This window comes from Struthio camelus, chromosome 1 (assembly GCF_040807025.1).
Source record: "Struthio camelus isolate bStrCam1 chromosome 1, bStrCam1.hap1, whole genome shotgun sequence".
NCBI lineage: Eukaryota > Metazoa > Chordata > Aves > Struthioniformes > Struthionidae > Struthio > Struthio camelus.
In genome coordinates this window covers 203,825,174-203,846,963 of record NC_090942.1, presented here as the reverse complement: position 1 = coordinate 203,846,963, position 21,790 = coordinate 203,825,174, and the positions used below count along the sequence as shown (strand labels likewise).

The 21,790-nt window shown below is 42.9% G+C and overlaps 1 protein-coding gene across 5 annotated transcripts in view; it reads right to left on the bottom strand.

Moving 5' to 3' along the window:
- CRYL1 (crystallin lambda 1) overlaps positions 1 to 20,843 on the bottom strand; it is a 66,210-nt gene extending 45,367 nt beyond the window's left edge. The window contains exons 1-3 of one of the 5 annotated variants that reach the window (XM_068930269.1): positions 20,734 to 20,843; positions 17,112 to 17,219; positions 4,444 to 4,570 (exon numbers count right to left, since the gene is read on the bottom strand). In XM_068930269.1, the coding sequence (XP_068786370.1) occupies positions 4,444 to 4,570; positions 17,112 to 17,194 (210 nt within the window). In that variant the 5' untranslated portion in view covers positions 17,195 to 17,219; positions 20,734 to 20,843. Of the gene's footprint in view, positions 1 to 4,443; positions 4,571 to 17,111; positions 17,220 to 18,719; positions 18,739 to 19,711; positions 19,910 to 20,733 lie in introns of those variants that run through there. The other 4 variants (XM_068930268.1, XM_068930272.1, XM_009686622.2 and 1 more) reach the window with 4 other exon arrangements.
- Positions 20,844 to 21,790: the final 947 nt, after the last annotated feature.

Genomic DNA, 21,790 nt, shown 5'->3' with positions numbered 1-21,790 from the left:
AGTTGATGCAAAGCACCCCAAATCACCCACACGAGTTACTTCATAAGAATGCTCAGGTAAGGGAAGATATAAACGAGTAAGTCAATACCTTGTTTTTAAGGGTTCATGACATTACTGTTCTAAATTTTCTTCTTATGCAGTCCTTCCAGTTACTTCATGTATCTTTTTCACTTCATTAATGCTACTTAAGAAGTTCCACATTTTTACTACTTTGTCCATTTGTTTTAAGTCACGTCCCATGAAAATAGCATAGAAGACAAGGGTCTGGACAATTGATTCAAGTAGTGCAAATATCAAGGAATTTTTCAGAGCCTGAAGTGGACCTGCTTTTCAGAGGCCAAACTTGAAAAGAAGTTAAGATTTAACCAACCGAAATCTAGTGTAAAGAAATGCAATTCTTATGGAAGTCTTCTGACAAGTTAATCAGTAAGTTACACCATTAAGCAAGAAAATTGAATCCTCTACATTCAACAACCATTAATGCAAATTATGTTTTACTTTTTAAAAAGTTAAATCAATACACTCGTACTCATAAGTTACAGCTAGACCATTTTGCCCTTCCAGTTTCACAGCTACACTTGGTAACTTTCCCAAGTTTCATTTTATTTATTCAGCCATAAGGTAGCCAATTCACTGCCGAAATAAGAATCCTTATTCTAGGCTTCTAGTCTTTTATACCTACTTTTTCCCCTTAAAAATAACTAGTAAAGACTCGCTCAAACAATTGTCAACTTACACTGTATATATATTGTAACACTTTGTTTCGAGCCAAAATTTCATGCTGTGCTTTGAAACTGATGAGCTAATATGAGCACTGTTGACAAGGTGTCACGCTAAAGGCCTGCTATCGATTGGTGTACTGCATCTACTTCATTTAACTTTTTTTTTTTAAACGTATAATTTGATTAACAACAATATCTTATGAGATATCAAAAGGGTTAAGGTAACAAAATAGTAATGGGAAGCTTGAGTTACCCCAGGCAGACTGTTGCTATCCAAGGGATTCAAACACTATTAATGCAGCACTGCTGTCTTCAACTATCTACAGGAAGCTAATAGAGAAGCCAGATTCTTCTCAGCGGTTCACAGTGGTGTGATGGGAGGCAAGAGACACAAGTTGCAGGAAGGGAAATTCCAATTTGATATTAGGAAACAGTTTTACAATGAGGGTAATCAAACATTGTAACAAGTCACCCAAATAGGCTAGAAGTTTTATCCTACAGATACTTAAAACTCAACTTGACATGTCCTGAGCAAGCTGATCTAAGCTGGTCCTACTTTGAGCAGTAGGTTCAAACAGATGACTTCCAGTTGCCCCTTCCAACCCAAGTACTGATTCTGTGACATTAGCCCAATGCCCATTTCATAGACCAGCTGGTTAAAAGAGACCATGATGAGGTTAAAAAAAAAAAAAAAAAAAAAAAGCAGCTCCCAACTTAATCTGAAGTAGCACACAGGACCCGGTTCAGAAATCTTACAGTGGAAGAGCCACTCTAACAGCAACCATAAAATATTAAGACTCAGCATCTCTGTAGGATCAACAGGAGCCAAGAACTCCATCACAGCTGTGCTAAGTTTCAAGAGAAAGCAGTCAAATAAAAGTGGGGACACTCGTAAAGAGATACAGAAGCGGTAGTAAAGGACAAAGCAACACAAAGCAGGCACCTACCAAGCAATAAGTGTTTGAAAGAGCAGAAGGAATCAAGCAGAACAAAGTGGCTACTAAACCCAAGAAGGCAGTCTTCACAAAGCTGAAGAGGTACCCAGATGAAGATGGCAGAGAAGGATTTCTATTTTGCCAGAATATGATAAAACAAGGTAGAAAACCCCCACAACCACCTATACGAGGAATAATCAAAACCAGATAAATAAATAAAATCCCTTCCTCCTTCAAAATACATGGAGACAAGGAATCCAGGGTATGCATGCGGCCAAGAAATGACTAAAGTACACAAGGAATATCTGGAAAACACACAAAACAAACAGTGATTTCTCTGTGACTGTTCAGTTTTCTGCAAGGACTAGAAAGGAGAAACACAGATTGAAGCTCTTGCTTTTGGGGGCTCCCAGGGTCTGTCTCAAACAAGAAGAAGCTGGAGGAGTCACAGAACAGAGTAGAGATGGAGGAACAGAAAGAACCAATAACAAGGCCCTGAGATCAGTTTTCACCTCAAGGCTCTAAATTAAACTAGCTAGAACATCCAGCGCACTGACAGTGATATACAACTGTTCACTTGAAATGAAACCAAATGTACACATTGCTACCACAGAGGTGGCGAGTGGCAAACATGATACAACCTTAGGCGGAACTTCACAGAAGATCTTGACTAGGAGATTATAAGCCTGATGTCTCTATCAAGCAAGTCAGCAGAAAAGGGTAGCACTGAATGAGTATTAAAGAAGCGGGGAAGAATCAAAACAGCTTTTTCAGAGGGAAGTCCTGACTCACCAACCTAGTGGAATTCTTTAAAGGAGGCAACAAGCCTGGGAATAGGAGTGATCTAGCTGACGCTATCCATGTGGATTTCCAGAAGTCTTACAACAAAGCCCTTCGCTAAAGGCTTTCAAGGAAGTTAACTGGCCACGTGAGAGATAAGAGGTCCTTTCATGGATAGTAATTGGTAAAGGGATAGTAAACAGAAGGTAGGAATAATGGTCAGTTCCAACTCAGTGGAAGATGCTGACCAGTGCAGTTTCAGAGATCAGTGCTCTCTGCTACACTCACTCATAAATGATCTGAAAGACAGGTGGGCAGTGAGTAAACAGAGCTAGTTCATAACATTAAGTCAGCACTTGTCATTACTATCCCAAACATCTGCAGAAGAACTTTACAAGACTGACTAGGCAATAAGTTAAACTCAGTAGAGCTAAGCGATACAAAAGTGAAAACAGTAACATGAAATGGCTGGCTCTCATAGTATGCCACTGTAAAAAATCTATAGTGCCTTCACATCTTGACTACCATGTGAGGCTTTGTGCTGTCTCCCATTCTCCCTCCATGCACCAAGGCAACTTGGAAAAGGGAAAGTTCTGGAAATCTGAAAGCAACAATCCCTGCTGCAGTTCTCCAAAGCTTTCTGAAGATAGGAAAGTTGTTTTATGCAAAACTACAACTCCTCAAATTCAAAGAGATCAAGTGGATATGATAGAGGTCTAAAATCCTCAGTAGGAATAAACTATTTACTCTCCAAATTCTGTCTTTCAGCAGAAGAGTTAGAGGACATCAAGCAAAGCCAGCAGGACACAGGATTTAAAAAAGGAGCTGTGCAGTAGTGCTGCTGATAGGCTGTTTGGATGCTAGAAGTTTACAGTACATTCTTCTGAATGGACAGAAGCAATATCTGATTCGGGAAATCCTTCAGCTGAAAGGCTAAGAGAGAGTACCAGGAGAAAGCACCACACGTACTGCTGAACAGAATAGGGCTGCAAACCATCTCTAGCTCTGAGATCAAAGAGCAGGCAGATGCAAACAACTGTACTGAGATCAAGTAACAAGCATCCACTATACATAATTCTCAACACTGAGTCTCTTTTGGACTGCATGCAGCGTCCTTAATCTGTCTCCTTTTAGCTCTTATTATTAGGGATGTGCTGCAGCTCAGAGTGGTAGATTCATACCCTGAAACAGGATAAATGGTAAGCCCTGGAGTGCAATATACATGCATACACACATGTAGAGAGAGTTAATGATACAAAGCTGGGATAGTACTAGGGGACCATTTAGTGCCTAAGGTGCCAAGTCTGACACAAACCCATTCATACTGTCTACTGGAAATGGTCCCTTCTGCCACTGTTCCCTGAACTGCCATCGTCAATAAGCTAAGCAGCACAGACTCTCAGGTCCAGTAATTCAGCTTGTTCCTCAAACTAATTTTACTTAGCAGCATAGAACCAGCCCTATATATTAACCCTGTTTTTAATACTCTAATGTGGACAGCTGCTCTGGGCTGCAGCTTTCCTTCTCCTTCACAAAGCACCCTTTATAACACCCACAACAAGCACTTCAGGCAGAGACAGGCGACACGCTCCACAGCACTAAACTTAGTTGTGTCTGAAGTCAAAGCAGGAAAGGGCTTGTGTTCCTGCACAGTCAGAAGAGAAATCACTTCTGGGCATAGCTACTTCCTCTGCCTTATCTAGATCCCTGGAGAAGAAGAAATGCTTTTTAGTCCCAGCACTAGTGCATGTGATGTTGCTTTACAGAGGAGCTCTCCCCTGAGAGTTTCCTGCCTCGCTCCCCCTCACGTTCTTTCCTCAGACAGGTAGTCTGCATCACACATGGAGATCAGCAAGTCACTCTAGGCTTAGCCAGTGTCAGCCATCGTGAGAATGGCTGTACTGGCTGACTGGAGTCAGGAAGTTGAACATTCCAGTATGCACCTACTACACGGAACAATTTTATCGTCTTTCTAGTTTGCTAGCAGTTGCCAAATCTTTGCTTACCTGAATGAAAGTAGCACCCTCTACTGCTGCCTTCAGGTCTGTACAGCCACTAATGAGCGCCAGCTGCTTCTCTGCACTCAAAGCTCCTTTCAGGAATCCTGACTCCTCCAGCTCCTTCATTTGTTTGCTGATAGAAACAACACGCACATTTATATATTTATCATTTTAAAGTCACTATTAAAATATTCTCAACAACCTAGTAGTACCATGTTATTTGCCACGCCACTGCTTGCATTTATACTCAAACAAATAAAAGTTAATTTCAGTCATTTCTCTCTGCCCACTGCTACCACTACCACTTTCTTGTAATATCTTTCCTGTCTTCAAGCACGGATGCCTCTAGGATCTATTCCTAGTCCCAGGCTTGTCACCACCACAAACCTGTTTTCACCAGTGCAGGATCAGCAACAGTTTTTCTACTCATGTCTAATGAGAAGAGAAAGGCCTTTACCGAAGTTGTCCCTCTAGTTTTACAAACAACGGGTCTTTTATTGTGAAGCCTTTCTGCAGGAACACTGTTTAACTATATTAAAAAATATATATATACACGCACACACACGTACTGCCAGGACTCATTCCTAAACAAACATTCCCCTTAATATAGGTAATAACCACAGAACAAATACCAGAAAATCTGAGTAGTTATTAAATTGAGCATCCAGAGTTTAATCCGAACAAATCAAACACGCATCACTGCTGTGGCTGGACATGTCACCCTCCAAAGGAAGGATTCTCTAGAACTTGCCCCCCCCCCAAAAAAAAAACACACCACAAGAGCAAGCAAGACATTTTCAAAACCGTTCAAATCATTTTGAGGCACAATTCCACGGAAATTAGGTGGGATTAAATTATCTGATCACAATCAACCTGCAACTATTTGATACAGTCATTATTATGGTTAAATCTGTCACAGTTAACTCAAGCCACAACTCCTCTGAGCCTTCATTTATTATTTAGCAAAAAATGCTCATTCTGAAGAGAAGAGAAAATTCAGCTAATGATTAGCAGGGGCAGGAGGGATCCTTTGTTCTTCTTACTGACCTAGCTTTGAAGCCTTGGCTTCTTTTTGGACATCTTCTTACATAGCAATAGAATTGCGCTTGCCACCAAACTGGAGGGTAGAAAAGCTGGAGCAAACAGAAGCTCTGCAGTGTGGACCAAATCACACGATTTGTGTAATGTAACAATATATTAACTGAATGTAAAACAACCAGCGATCCATCATGTGTTTCTCAAGTGACTGTGGTACTTGGGCACAAATGATGGTCTTCATTAGGGACTTTATGAGACAGTGCATGTTACATGGGCAGAACTTATTTATACAGGTCCAGCTAAACTCCACGTCACCATACGTCAGTCCTTAATAGACCTGCCCAGACTCCTGCACGTACACAGACAGAAACAGTATTTGGTTTTGCACCTAGAGTCCTCAGAAGAGATGGGCCTCTGTGAGTCACTGTTTGTCACTCCAGTCTTCCAAAAGGGCAAGAAGGAGGAGCCAGGAAACGACAGGCCTGTCAGCCTCACCTCCATCCCTGGAAAGGTGATGGAACAGCTCCTCCTGGAGGTCCTCACTAAACATTTGGAGGACAAGAAGGTGATCAGGAGTAGTCAGCATGCATTCACCAAAGGGAAATCATGCTTGACCAATCTGAGAGCCTTCTCTGATGGGATGACCGGCTGGGTAGATGAGGGGAGAGCAGTGGATGTTGCCTGCCTGGACTTCAGCAAGGCTTTGGACACTGTCTCCCATCACATCCTCATAGGTAAACTCAGGAAGTGTGGGTTGGATGAGTGGACAGTGAGGTGGATTGAGAACTAGCTGTATGGCAGAGCTCAGAGGGTTGTGGTCAGTGGCACAGCTGGAGGCCTGTGGCTAGTGGTGTCCCCCAGGGGTCAGTCCTGGGTCCACTCTTGTTCAATGTATTCATCAGTGACCTGGAGGAAGGCACAGAGTGCACCCTCAGCAAGTTGGCTGATGATACTAAACTGGGGGGAGTGGCTGACCCACCAGAAGGCTGTGCTGCCATTCAGAGGGAGCTGGACAGGCTGGAGAGTTGGGCGGAGAGCAACCTCCTGAAGTTCAACAAAGGCAAGGGCAGGGTCCTGCACCCAGGGAGGAATAATCCCATGCAGCAGGACAGGCTGGGGGTTGACCTGCTGGAAAGCAGCTCTGCAGAGAAGGACCTGGGAGTGCTGGTGGACAACAGGTTGACCATGAATGAGCCAGCAATGTGCCCTTGTGGCCAAGAAGGCCAAGGGTCTCCTGGGGTGCATGAGGCAGAGTGTTGTCAGCAGGTGGAGGGAGGTGATCCTGCCCCTCTACTCAGCCCTGGTGAGGCCTCACCTGGAGTGCTGGGTCCAGTTCTGGACTCCCCAGTACAGGAGAGACATGGCACTCCTGGAGAGAGTCCAGTGGAGGGCTACAAAGATGATGAGGGGACTGGAGCACCTCTTTTATGAAAAAAGGTTGAGAGAGCTGGGCCTGCTTAGCCTGGAGAAGAGAAGACTGAGAGGGGATCTCATCAACATGTACAAGTATCTGAAGGGAGGGTGTCGAGAGGATGAGGCCAGACTCTTCTCCGTGGTGCCCAGTGACAGGACAAGAGGCAACAGGCACCAACGGAAACACAGGAAGTTCTGTCTGAACCTGAGGAAAAACTTCTTTGCTGTGAGGGTGACAGAGCACTGGCCCAGGTTGCCCCGAGAGGTTGTGGAGTCTCCTTCGCTGGAGATATTCAAAACCCTCCTGGATGTGATCCTGTGCAGTGTGCTCTAGAGGACCCTGCTTGAGCAGGGGGGTTGGACTAGATGATCTCCAGAGGTCCCTTCCAACTTCAACCATTCTGTGAAGTAGTGAATCTATAGTCCAATAAAAATATGAAGCTTTCTCATCCAGATTTCCTAAACAAAATGAATTGGATTCATCTGACCTAGCCTGCCAACATATATATGCATTTCAAATGCGCTTGCTCGATCTTTTTTAGGCATCCAAGTATGCAATCCATCTCATCTTACGGTAGAATACATATTTCTTTCCAGTCCCTGTAGAGCAATTAACTCAGTCTGAGACATTTAGATCGCCGTCTGCTGAAAGTGATAAAGTTCACAGAAGAACAGGATAGAATTTATAGATGATTCAGTTCCTACTGAATTAAATAGAAGCAAGTCAAACCTCAGCAGAGATTAATTAGGCCTTCACATCTTTAGCTTGAACTTGTAGCTCAACTAAATCAAGTATTAACTTCCAGAGAATTAGGATTTTATTTCAGTATCCAATGTAGTTGTGTTGTGTCCAAGAGAGCACATACAGACATAGTCTATGACCTCTTAATAAAGCCTTAATAAAACTAGTAGAGCCATCTGCTGGTTTGCAAGTTGCTTTGACGTTCTCTTTTCCACTCAAAGTAGACTTCGTACCTTAAATCAAAATACTTCCAATAGCTTGGGAGCAGGTGTCAGCTGAGTTTCTATTTGAAAGAAGTAAAGGTAACATCGCATATTCCAAGCCAGAATACATGCATTTATTTTTTATTTATTTTTGTAAAGGCTAACTTCTACAAGCATTAACTTTTTCCTCTTCAGGGTACTGTTGTTGTAATCAGTTCCAGCTAATCATTTCTGTACATCAAGTTTTAACACTTTTGTTTTATGCTTGTCACAGGTGATCGTTGACCATGATTTTTTACTCAGTTTTGGGCAGAGCACGTCTGGGTAAATAGCGAGGCATTGCATTCTGTTTACATTGGACAACAGCTTTGAAAAGGCTCAGGTCACTCTTAGCTGGAGAATGAGACCAGAAGTCACACACACTTCAGATACTGCTCAGTTCTGTTCATTTTCTTCACCAGAGTCCCTTAGAAATGCTATTTTTGGTCTAAAAATCTACCAGCCTATGCATACCAAAACTCATGCAAAGACTTCCGTTAATAGCTTTCTGCCTGTTTTTGCAATTATGCAAAAAAATAGACCTTTCCCAACCAAAGGTAAACTAGTCAAAAATTGCTTTCTAGTAACTTTTTGTTTAAGAACACTTCAAGAAAAAAAAAAAAATACATGTCCAAACACAGTCCCCTCCAGGCAGTGTCACAGAAACCGCAGCAGGAAATCCATCCTGTTTCTGGACGAGTTCCTCATTTGGTTCCTTGACAACACACCAATGGATGGCTAAAAAGCCCAGATTTCTGCCTCTTGAACAGAGGGAAGCTCCAAGTCCTTTTTCCAACTTGCAAGGGTATACTACAACTTGCTAAGCTCCATCTAAGACTTCTTAAGGCTTCTAGCTCATTAAAGGTTGATAGTGCTTTATCTGTGAAAGAAATAGAAGCACCGATACTAGAGTATCCAAACTTCTGGCTCCTTCACACCTCACAAGGCGAGACAATAGGGAACCAAGAATCCAAGAGGTTTCAACTATCAGTTCCTCAGAACCCCTTTTCCCAGGTGCACTTGCCTAAATCCAGCATCTTCTTGCAAAGAGGTTGCATATTAGTTTTAGCAAACAAAATTTATATTTGAAAAGACAACAACAAAATTAGCCCTTTCTTAGAACAGGGTGAAATTCTTGTTCACTTACTTTGTACTATTACACTAGCTTCATCCTTCCTGGCCCCCTGAAACTCACATCATTCCACAAAAGGCAGCAAAGGGATTCAAAAAGGCTAGCGACACACTAAGATGTGGGTTTTACTTTTCTTTCACAAGCTCCTTTAGAAGTTTTCAGCATGTCTTCTGTTTATTTCCTTCCTTCTCTACCAGTGATGACTATCTTGACATTTCTACTTCTCTCATGAGCCATTATACATTATCATGCACAGATGCACAGAAAACACCACTTTCAGTTAAACTGCAAAGCCACCACATTTACCCTTTGAAATTTGAGGTTGAACTGAATTTTTTCTTCTAAACAAAAATCCTCCAAATAACGTCACTGACCATTTAAATAACAATAGTAATTTAAATAAAGTCATGCAACAGGAAACATGATTAGTACATTACTTCAGTTTTGGCCTTCCCTCACCTCTCCTTCCCTCCTGGAGGAAACCTTTTTTGGTCCCCTCTACTAATGCAGTTATTGTCTCTTTAGTTGTTTTGTTCCACAAACAAATTTCAAGTCTTACAAATACTAAACCCTCTTTCTATTCTAGGGTATTGGATTACCACAAGAGTGGCAGGCACAGGAAGGGAGCTTCCCCTGACGCTTATCATACATTAAGGCACATAAGATACTGGCTTGTATATACACCAGTGCACCACTGACCTCTACTGGATGAATTTTTTATTCAGAGATGAGACTTCAGGATGATCGTCCCTGAGGACAACCACAGATCCTGAAGCCATCCCAGATACCTCCAAACACATATCACACACAGCTTCAGTTTGTAATTCTGTCACGAGCACAGCTTGAAGAATTTGATTCAATAGCCTCCTAAGGCCTCTAGGGAATGAATACTTCATGTCCATAAGAACATGACTCACTTTTAATGCTCATACTTTATCTAGCGCTGAAACTTTACTGTTGTATCTTGCTGCCCATGTCAATGCTACTCTGGGACCTCAACTAGTAAGTACTTCAAGCACCCAATCAGTATTAACACTGCTGATCACAAACTGCTGAGATCTCTTACTTACAACTCCTTCTCCAAAAGTCTTTACAGAAGGGCCTTACAAGCGAGGGCAGCACTTCACTCATCTTGTTCATACCCTTTCATTCATAGCTACTACATAGCATTCATACCAATACTGTTACAACAAGCAAGCACTTATGAGACTCAAGACTGGTGAGTCACATAAGTTCTCTGTCCAAACTGGCGGGGGAAGGCAGGAGAAAAGGACAAGAGAACACCAGCATCATTCTTTACAAGTCCAGCCAACTGCCATTGCTCAAGGTCCAGGACTATTAACCAGTCACGGCACCAGCTTGCTCTCTACCACTCCCTGATAAATGATTGGGTATCTGGGCTAGCAAAACCATCACCAGTCCCAAATTTCTACCCTGAGGCACAACGGCCATGGCATGCAACTGAGTCCACGGCACTGGGACCAGCTCACCATCCAGACATGCAATGGGCAAATAGTAAGCTACTAATATCTAAGTGGCCATTCAAAAGCATTAGCAACCAGCTTTGCCCTTCCACCAGACAAAAATGTATATGCACAAGTCACCTGGAGAAATTATCGTACCTTACATGGCATCTTTTCAAAATAGTAGTACAAGCTGGACCACAAGAGAAAAGTACCTGGGTTTCTGATCAGAGCAATCTAGAGCTGTCAAATGCACTTTGCCCATCGTAATGCCAGTGTATGAAGAAGGGATGGCTGTCCATCTGCATGATACAGTTTTGAAGTGGCACAGTGCAAAGGACTTCAGAGGAACTGGGGCACAGCAAAAGAGTGCAGTGAGGCAGGTAAGCCCTTGTAAGATCTGCAACGTCCTGAAGTTGTCACACACAGACACGGCACTCTCAGCATGTCAGTGCTGGCATTCCACAAACCAGATGCTGCAATGGGAGCAAAGATTTTGTAACAGAAAAATGCAGATACAGCCATTATGTCTTTTTATGGTAAATGTACAACTGCCAACACTGTTGCGTCTGTGCCGAGTCTGCAGTTTATTACAAGTCCCTTCTCACCCTTAGTAGATCAATACCAATGCTGTCACCAGATCCAGTGAACTAACTGAGCTCATTCATTAAGTTGGCCAAAATACTTTGAGTCTTAGCACCAGAACTAACAACTTTACACTGGGAAGCCTTTCTAAAAGGAAGCATTTTCATCAGTTTTTCATTGTGGGTTTTTTGTTTGTTCAAGTGTTTATGTTCAATACAGAAATTCTCACCAAAACTAAGGGAGACCTATCAAAAAGAGCAGCACAGTTCACATCCCAGCTTCACTTCATGCAGAGCAGCCTAGAACCTGATGCTCTCATAAATTCACAGAAACTCTGGCTGAAACAAGCCTTTGGAAGATTCTAATCCAGCTTGCACTTAAAGCAGAACTATTGCCAACACAGATCAAACCAGTTATGACTTTGTCTAGTCAAGCCTCGAAACCCTTCAAGCATGGAGATTTCGCCACCTCTTTGGATAAAGAGGTTACTTCTGTTACTTCTGCATACCAGGCCAATGGGAACACCACAAGGATTATCAAGTCAAAGCCTTCGTAACTGAAAAATCTGTGGAGACATTTTCAGCTACAGAATGGCCAGGCACAACCCTTGGAGAGACAGAATCTACCAACTTGCAGAAATCTATGAATATTTTTTTCTAGTCATTTCTGCAAATAAAGTAATTTTTCCTCCATAGGTATTTCATTGTACTTACCTAGAGAAAATAAAGTCAAAGGATAATTAAGGCTAAGTTTTAGCAGAAGCTTCATGTGCCAGTGTCAGAAATTCAATATCAAAATGTACTTTCATAAGAACTGTCTTGCTAGAAGGTATTTCCTCAAAGGAGATACACAGTACTACTGAGCAAGATCTACATCCTGCTGCATTTTGCCCTTGATACAAAGGGGTTTGGAGGGAGGGAGGGAGAAATTAAAAAAGAAAAGAAATATCAGTTAAAATACATTTTGCTGCTTCAAACTGGTCAAGATTGCTTTTATAGTTTGACTGACACAACTTAAAGCAACTTAAAGAGGATAGAAGAAGTTATATGGGATAGATGGAACAAGCAGACATCACTTTTTTTCCCTTCCTGCAGGCCTGCTGAAGGTATCCCACAGGTGGGAAATAGTAAGCTGGAGCCAAACTGCCACCCTCCCACGCCAGCTTCTCATGTCCCCTCGAGGAGAAGGGGGGGGGGGGGCAACTGTACTATATGTGGAAATTGGTGAGGATGTTCTGGGGAGGTCCAGTTCCCTGCTTCTCCAGAGTAGAACTGCATCCATTCTCCTTACACACAGGCATGTTGCAACCTTCCCATGAATTACATAGCCAGATGTCAGCCTCCACAATCCAGCAATACAGAGTACAGACAGAAAAGAGGAAGCCAACACGGGGAAGTATCTACCAGACAGCTGTGCAACATGCATGAACTAGGGAAAAGAGTAAAGCCTGGGTGGGTGTACTGCTCATGCTGCCTAACTACACACATCCAGCAAGCTGTTGCCATTTTTATACCTACAAAGCATAAGAGGGCAGTAGACAGCAAGAAGTAACACATGTTCAAGTATCTTCTAAAGACCACTCTCTTAGTGGAATGAGAAAGATGAGCTTGAATTACAGGGGGGAAATCATTTCAGAATTATGGATATAACTAAGTCATAGACACAGATATGGTTTACTTCTTTGGTCTTATGAACGGCCATATGTAGGACACTTCATTACAAGTTCCAGATCCATTCTGCAACAGTACAATGTTCTTGAAGTACTTCTCCCTATTTAGCCAGGGGTTGGGAGAAGAAATGTTACTTTTTTCTAGCCCATTAGTCTTGTTTATTTTTCATAACAATTTTGTGCTCCTATAGCACGACAAAGTTAAAATTGTTTACTGCAATACTGCACCCTACTATAAATCAAGTCCAATAAAACTTAGGGTTAAATTAATACTTAATGAAGAGAGAAAGTTTGATATTCTGATCTCAAGACTGCTTGGCTCCAATTCTTTATAGTTTAGTTTTAAATGTCTTTTGATTGAGTGGCAATCTACTGTCTTTGAAACATCCAGAAGAGTAACCTGAAGTCAGAGGAGGCTGACATACAAGCAATTCCCACTGAACAGACCAAGTCCTGGGTCTGAGAGTTTAGATTCAGTCTCACACAGTCTTATCAGAATATAAGTTTCTGCATAAGTCCATTCCAGCAGAATAGAACACACTGGTGAATTTTTTTTTTTTTTTTAAATGGGGGGGGGGGGGGAAGAAAAGAGGTGACATTTCTGCTATAGGCTACAGCTTTATAGTAGCTCCTGCTCACTGTCTACCATGGCTCGAGTCCCCTTCTCTGTATACCAGAAAGTCTTAGATTTGACAGTACAGAGAATAAACATCACACAGAAGTTAATACTTTCAGTTTAACTAAGGTATTACAGTTTATTAAACTGGTAGAGTTTTGTTTATGGTTTACTTGCACTGAAGCCATCATGAAGGAGGTTTGGATTATCTGATTATCTTCTTCCACACCCCAAACCAGCCTGGGTAAATTAAGACTATGTCTATACTAGCAATTAACGTAATGCATTAAAAATAGACCTTTAGAGGCAAGCAGCTCATCTTAAGGACTGGATGTCTGCAAAATAATGTATTTTGGGTGGAATTTTCACTCAGCTCTAAACTGTCCCATTGGACAGAACAACCATTACTATCCGGAGCACACCAGATGAGCTCCAGAAGTACATTTTTGTTTTATAATTTCACCTGAAAGGAACCCAATCCCATACAGACTGCTCTAAGATGTAAGCTAAAGCACGGTAATCATGGAAGATTGGAAGCACGCTTTTGAAGCTAATCTCCCAATTAAAACACTGATGCATCTAACCACATCTTCCAGGTTCAGATCAGACTTATTTAGAAGATCCACATAGAGACCAAGTGACTCTTCGTTTTTGGAGGCTGAAAAGTCACTGCCCCAAACCGCATTTCATAGGAGGATGAGGAAGTTTATAGTCAGAGTATCGTTACCTGCAGAACTAGATGAAGAAGGCATATAATATCTAAAGCGATCCATGGCTGAAGCAACAGATCTTCTAGACTCCATAAATAACAAGACTTATCTTATTTACAAAAAAAGAATCTCAGATCAGCTCTCTAGATCAAGAAAGGTGGCAGTGTCACACAAGGAAGCCCCTTGCAATCACAGAGCAGGTCAGAAAAGAGTATTTATGGCTTCCAATTTTTTATTTTATGCCCCATCCCAAAAGATCTGGAACAGGAAGCTTTAAAAAAAAATCTTAAAAGACAAAGACAACTTTCAAATATCACATTATTACTATAGAAGGGAGAAAGGATTGAAAAAGAAGGGCATACATACCATGCCTGCAGAGACTTGGCTGTGCAGCTTCCAGACCCAGCTGGCTCAGCAACAGCTCAGAGCATGGACAGAACGAGTGTACGACCATCCACTGTTTGAGTGGACAAGCCCCACAGCACCTCTTCACACACACACACTCACACTCATTTCCTTTCCTTATCTAGTCAACTGGTATTGTGGTAACCTGGTAAGTATTTCCACTTGTTTCTGCGGATCCAAATTCCATGATTTAATCTTATTTTTAACCCCTAACCAGACATTTTGAATAAAAAGAGTACATTTTAGATTTTCCATAAGGATTCATGCAGGCTATTACCATCAACTTAGTTCCATCCCAGTCTCTATGTCAGTCTTCCGGGAGGACTTCACATGCCTGCTACCCACATACTGTTTTGCAAGAGTTTAATTAGCTTAATGAACCCTGAAATGCCCTTTTGAAACATGGTTTTGTATCTCACTGTTCTGGATTTATAAGAGCCAATGTACTAAAAGTCAATCACATAATACTTAACACTTATGTTTCATTCCTACTCCTTTTGAAGTAAAGTGACTGTTGTTTACTATTTGAATCTATTTTTCCTTTGTTTAAAAAAAGAAAACTAAAACAATCCTCTGTGCACTCTACTTTCCCCTTCACATGTAAAGTAGCTCCATAAACTAAGATCAGGGACTGCAAATGAGAGTGAAACAAAACTCCTTTCAATACTAGAACTATTGAGATGTTAAATCTAAGAACTTCCCTAAAAGTATTAGGGATTTGCAGAGACAAAGGAAAACGAATCCCAGTAAGTCCACAGAGAAGTAGCTACCAACTGGCTTTGTCAGACAGCTTCCATGGACATTCCTCCTCCGCTCTTTTGTGAGCGCTTGTCCCCACTACACCAAAAGAATAACTTTGCACAGTGATCATTTTTACTCAAGCTCTAGCTTTTATACAGGTATCATATCAGTAAAGCAGAGGGTCTTACTGCAGATTGTGCACTACAAAGTCAGAAAAGGGCGGGGTGGGGGGAAAAGGAGTTCAAGTTCAAGGGTATTCTGACAGATATAATCAGTAAAATACTGGCTGAAGAACTACACAGCTTGTTCCCGTCACAAGAACTATGTTCTTCTGAAACTAGACTTGTTAACTAAGATGTTATAACAGCCAAGATGTATAGGTTAGTTAAGAATAGCTTATGCAAAAGGCAAAACCTGCCTTGAACTCCTATGGGACAGTATATGCAGGCACAGGAGTGTTCAGCGACACACCCAAATACTTCTCTACCATCACATGTCATTTTATGCTTCTCTTTTCCAAGTCAAAAGCCTTGGAAGGCTAAAGTCCTCATTCTGCTTAGAAAAAGTTTTGCAGTCTACATTAGTAAATACAGTGCTCTGCCCTAATTTTTTCTTATTCTCCTACAAATAATCCAGAGTCACCTCCCAGCTAGTGCTATGAAAGCAATTCTGCAAAAGCAAAAGTGTCTGCTATTCAGGCTTAGCGACAGAGATGTTAAGTTTGACTAACACCTTCCTCGAAACAGAAGTTAGGGGGAGGGCCCCTAGAGCAGGATTTAAAAGTCGTAAGGACGGAACTGTCCTACAAGGGGCTTCCAAAGTCACTCCTCCAAGGCTTTGCTGTAAGTCTTGTTACAGAAAGCAATCAGGGTGCAGCACGCCACAGCCCTTTTTTAGGTGCAACTGACTCCCTGTACTGGCTGACACAAGGCAGCTGGCATACTTCATTTCAAAATAGCAAGAGGGGAAGGCCACAGCATTTGGCTTGGGGCTGATCACAGAGCAGCCTGAAGTTCAGCATTAAACGCTGATATAGTGATATAAGCCTGTGTATAGAACCATTCTAGCAATGCTCTCTCTCATGGGTATATAAAGGCTAGATTTTTAGACTGGTAAGAGGGTGAATAGGATTCACCATTCACTGTCCTTTCTAACATAAGAACTAGGAGCTAAACAAAGTAAGCGAGGAGCCAGGTTCAAAACAAGCAAAAGGAAACAGCTCCTCATGCAGTGAGTAGTGAACCTGTAGAACACAAAGTCCTTTGGCAAGGAAGACATGAAAGGGTTTACATGGGTTCAAACGAAGGTTAGAGAAATACCTGGAAGAGAGATCTAGCCAGGTTACTAAATAGACAAGCCACTTGCTGGCACTGTAGCTTGGGGGAGGGGAAGCAGGCAGGCAGGCAAGCCTCAACTTAGAGCTCTATCATGTACCTAAAGCATGAGGCTTTAGCTCTAGCGCCACAGGCTTACAGGGCAAAGAGCTAGAGGATTATTGGTTTGAGCCAGTATGATTGTTCATACGCTCAAAACCCTCAGATTTGCTCCTTATAAAGTAAGATGCCAGGACTCTACTCTAACAGACCAGTAGTCACATCTTTAGTGGAACTAACAAACTCCTCTTCTACAGTTCCAAAAACATTAATTTAAGCTATAGAGAATACTAAAAATTGTAGTGGAGCTTCTTAGCAATCAATATTAGTGTTACACCCGATTTCAAGAATTTGAATCTGAGCCCTTAAATCATTACCTAAGAATGGAAGTGTTGTCGAAAGTGTCATTCAGAGATTTGGGAATGCAATTCTTCTGATCTTAACAGAATTTCCTTCAAAGGACAAGATATGCGGCTATTCATTCATAATTACAGAAATCCCACAGATCTATGTCTATGTCAGTGACCACAAGTTAGGTAACCTACCGAATGCTTTCCAGTGCGCTTGTTATCTGTTGTTGCACAATATCATAAAGTTTCACTCTGAAGCCTGCAGCAGCAAACACCATAGCCCAGCTGCGACCAATCAGTCCACTGAAAAATAAATAAATATTAGCCAATTAATAAGGAAGCATTTATTTTAGGGAGGGAGGCCTGACTATTTTGCCTCTTGCAACGCTTGAGTTTGGACTCTGTTCAATATTTTGATGAACAGATTGGTTACACATTGAGAAGAAACCAATCTCTCTCCGTAATAGTTATATATCCTCTGCTAGCCAGGCAGCAGCTTCTCAGAGCAGGGGGAAAGATAATGAGAAAAAAAGAAAAAAGGATAGTAGAATTTGAAAGAGCAAGAACTATACCTTAGGAAAACGGACTGAAGTATCAACAGCTTCCCCACCTGTGATTCTGACCTGTAGTCAGTTTATGGAATCATATGAAAAAGTATTTTTCATAAATTCATTTGTTCAGTTCTAAGTTTGAAGACCGACAGCAGTCCGCTGGTCCAAGAGTGTGGGAACCTGCTTCACAGATCATCAGTGAAGCAGAGGCCCAACTACTTAAGCTACAGATCCACTACAGTTCTGGGGGTACTCTAAGCATGTGAAAAGGAGAAATATGATTTTGAGCCTACTTTTGCACCCACCCAACTCTAGCACCACCCTTATTTTTAGACTAAGCATCCTACCATGCTGGGGGCATGCAGGAACAGTCTGTCAATTCATCTTTTGATGAAGTCACGTTACCTATAGCGCATTATTAAGAAATATAAAGAAACTTACAAGAGCTGATAATTTTAGTGTCTCTCAAAACAATGCACATTTTGACTTAATTAGCTTTATAGCAGGCATTAGCCTTTTCAAATGGAAGCGCTGAGGTGCACTGCAAGTAAGCTTAAATAATTTTTTTGTGATCTCAGGTTTAACAGTGAGAAGAACATAGCTCCAAAGCCATGACCGTTACAGTGAGTTGCTATCATTACATGCATTTCCTGTCATTTCTGAGATCACTGTCCACATAACATTAAACCTGAGCAGCCTCTGGCACCCGGAAAAATGTTAGGCTGATAGGGCATCAGTAAAGGATGACATGGGGAGTAAAAAATCAGGAGATAGGCAATAGGCCAGATCAGAAAAGGAAAAAAAAAAAAAAAAAAAAAACCAGGAACACGTTCAGTCCCTGGTTTGTAAGAAAAATAAATAAATAAATAAATAACAAAAATAGAATGAAACAGGAAGCTCAGGAAACAGCAGGAATCAGTGGAAATATGAGACAAAAAATGGAAACTTTGCATTTAGTGTTGTTAAGCAGACAGCAAGCTTCCTTAAATCAGTGTTTGATAAGAGAAAAAATAAAAGTTTCTTTTATTTTGCTATAGGTTTTAAGGTTGTTGGGTTTAATTTTCTTTAAAACCATAGAACATACAAAAATAAGTCAATATTAGGTAACTAATTATTCTAGTTTGCATGACAGCAATATCACAATACGAAGCTAGCATATTTGATCCCAAAAGGGTTCTTTCTGACACTTTAAACCCTGCCATTTCGGGTTCAGTGGTGAAGTGTTCACCACCAAGGCTCCAGCCCTGCTCACCGAGCTTCTGAGGGTGCTGCCAGTTGTCCCTCGTTCACTGCAACGGCTGCGCAGGCCGCAGAGCCCCGTCCTCCCGGCCCTTCACACACCTAAGGCAAATCAGTGTTCAGAGTGCCACAAATAACAGCTAGTTTCAGCACTATCACATGACAGCACTGAGACACGTGTCTCGAGACCTCAAGCGCTCTCACAGATAAAGTTTGTTGCTGCCTGCGTTTGTAAGAGTGACCCATAATGGTGAGCACTGGTTGGTTACGGTCTGATAGGTTTTTTCCCTTAACCAGGTTATTGTTCAAGAGCTTCAGTCTTCGCTTAAAGAGAGGATGAAGCACAATCCACTCACATAGCAGTCAAAATATCTCAGATGTCAAAGTATCTCAGAGCTGTACTTGGATTTCTCCACTAGTTTTTCACTTACATAAAGAATACAGGCAAAAAGTGAAGGGACAGCAGACTTCTAGGAATTGCTTTTAAAGGAAGTACCTTTATTGCACTACAACACAGAGCTTTCAACACCCTACACAAAGAAACGCCTTATAACGAATCAAACGTTACAGGAACATTTTCACACACCCCCACACAGAGGATCCTGAATTTTGGCAGCAGTGTAAGCTTTTAGCTAGCCGGAAGATTCCCCTTGCATGATGACGTTCCTGTCCCAGACCTAACCTTCTCGCAGGTGTCTCGCGGTACTGAAGAGCGGAGCTTATAGACTTGAAACCCACTGATCGCCCTCAGTTAACACCTTGCTGTGACATCCGACGCCGGCAGCAGCAGCTACAGCGACGTTTCATGCGGCCCCAGGGGGCTGAGGCAGAGCAGCGGCCGCAGGAACAACGGCACCGCCCCAGGCCGGAGCTCCGGGATGGCGCCCGCGCCCCCCGCCCGCTCCCCCCGGGGCACTTGCTGCCCGAGCCCCCCGCGGGGCCGAGCGGCGCCGGCACCTCCTCCCCGCGGCCCCGCAGCTCTCCGCGGCGGCCGAGAGGCTTTACCTGCCAACGATCGCAACCCGCGTGGGCTCCATGGCGGCCGGGGCCGGCGGCCGCAGCAGCAGGGGATGCGGCACCGGGCGCGTCGCCTCGCGTCGCCTGCCGGGGTCGCCGCGGCAACGCCCGCCTTAAAGCGCGCTCCCGCTCCCGCTGCCCACCCACGGCCTCCGCCATGTCACGGCCGCCCTCATTGGCTCCTGCGACGAGCGCTCCCATTGGCTGCCCGGCACGCCCCTCCGCAGCCGCTGCCCGCGCCGAGGTGGCGGCCTCGGGTGCCCGAGGGGCAGAGCCCGCCCCGAGGCGGCGCGGGCCGCTCCCCGGCCCCAAGCTCCCTGCCCCTTCCCACGCGTGTACCTAGGGAGAGCGGTCTCAGCCACCCGCTCCTCAAACAAGCCTGCCTCCCCTCACCTGCGCCCAGCCCCGTCCTCGGGGGGCTGGGGGCAGCAGAGCCATGATGCCTTCCCTCCCCGGGGCAGAAGGGTCCCCGCCGGCGGCTTGCCCTCTCCTCCCCTCGGAGGCCGTGCGCTGCCCTGACCCCTGGAAAGACAGGGAACCACAAGCGAACCCCCCGGCTGGCGAGGGGCAGGCAGCGGGGCCTTTGCCAGGCCTCGGGGCGGCCCGTTGCACCCCAGGGGGAGCACGGCTCAGCCAAGCTTGTGCCTTCTGCCCTGCGGTGAGAAAGGGCCTTGCTAAGGTCCCCCCTTAGGGCCACGTCCTCAAAGGTGTTTAGGTGCCCTCAGGTGAGTTCCCAGCGAACCTGAGACGAAACACCTATGCGGGTGTGGGACTTGGCATCTAAAGCCTTCTTTGAAGAAGCAAAGATCCCACCCACCTCATCACACTTTGACCAGAAAAAGTACCAGAATATGGCCAATCCCATTGCTCTCTTATTGACATAAAAGGAATTCCAAAGCAAACTTCCAACTCGAAACTAAGTCCATGGCTTTTTTGAGTTAGGGAGAGCCTTATTATTCTTAAAAAAAAAAAAATTCTTCTTGAATTAAGAATAATATATTTTTGCTAACCTTTTGTCCAAAGCTTTTAAGAAATTTTGCAGAAGTGTGACATTACAAGGTCAACATAATTCTTTAAGCTGCTCTGCAGTTATCTGCTGTTCCTCTTGGAGTGCTGCATTACTTATTTGTTCTAATTCTGTGTAGTTTCTACTCATCTACATGTTGTTCTGTAATCTTATGCTGAATGCTCCTGAAAAGAAACAAAAGTTAATATTTTAAAATGCATACTTGTTATCAAAAATGATATTACTTCACTATTACTATAGCTAAGAAACATTTTTATTCTATGTTTTCTTGTGTTTCTGCCTTTCAGACAACAATCAGTTGAAAATAAATATATTTGCTCACAGAATGAATGTTTCACAACCACTGATGAAGAAACATGATGAACCTTTCTTTGGCTATTTTCTTTTCTGGTTTCAAAGACAAAGGCCTACATAATCATTTTGTGTGTCCATTCCCCTCACTGATACTTTGCTAATTTCAACAGCATTTAACAAAGAGATACAGATCTCAAAAATACGAAATTCCTAATGGTTTCATGAATACCACTTGCTGGATAGGACATGGAAATCCAAACTGGTATCACCTTGACTTCACCACACAGTGGCCACAGATGTGATCTGAAACCTACCAGCAGTTAAGAAACATAGGTAGAGTAAAGTGGAGATAATTGGGCCCCAAGAAGATATAAGGAAGTAGGACAGAAACGTGCAGGAAACCACGATTTGCTAGTTCTGCTGCTGGTAGCTTACTTAGGCTAGCATAGAAAGCATTATTTTATGATGCAGCAAATACTATTTTTGTTCCTCTGCAGAATAATTTGAAAGGGCATGACTTGGCATGTGTTATGAACCCAAAGGCAATTTAGCCAAAGCATAATTGAAGCAATGTATACCTATTTTGTGTATAAATTTTTACTTTAAAGAAAAACATTAGGTCTCTAGAATATAAAACAAATGTCTCCTAGGCCTGGGAAACATGGTTTTAAGAACAAGCTCACCATCACCCCCATCTGTAAGTTCTTATCAGTAATTTCAATATTCTCTGACTTTCTGAGATGTTT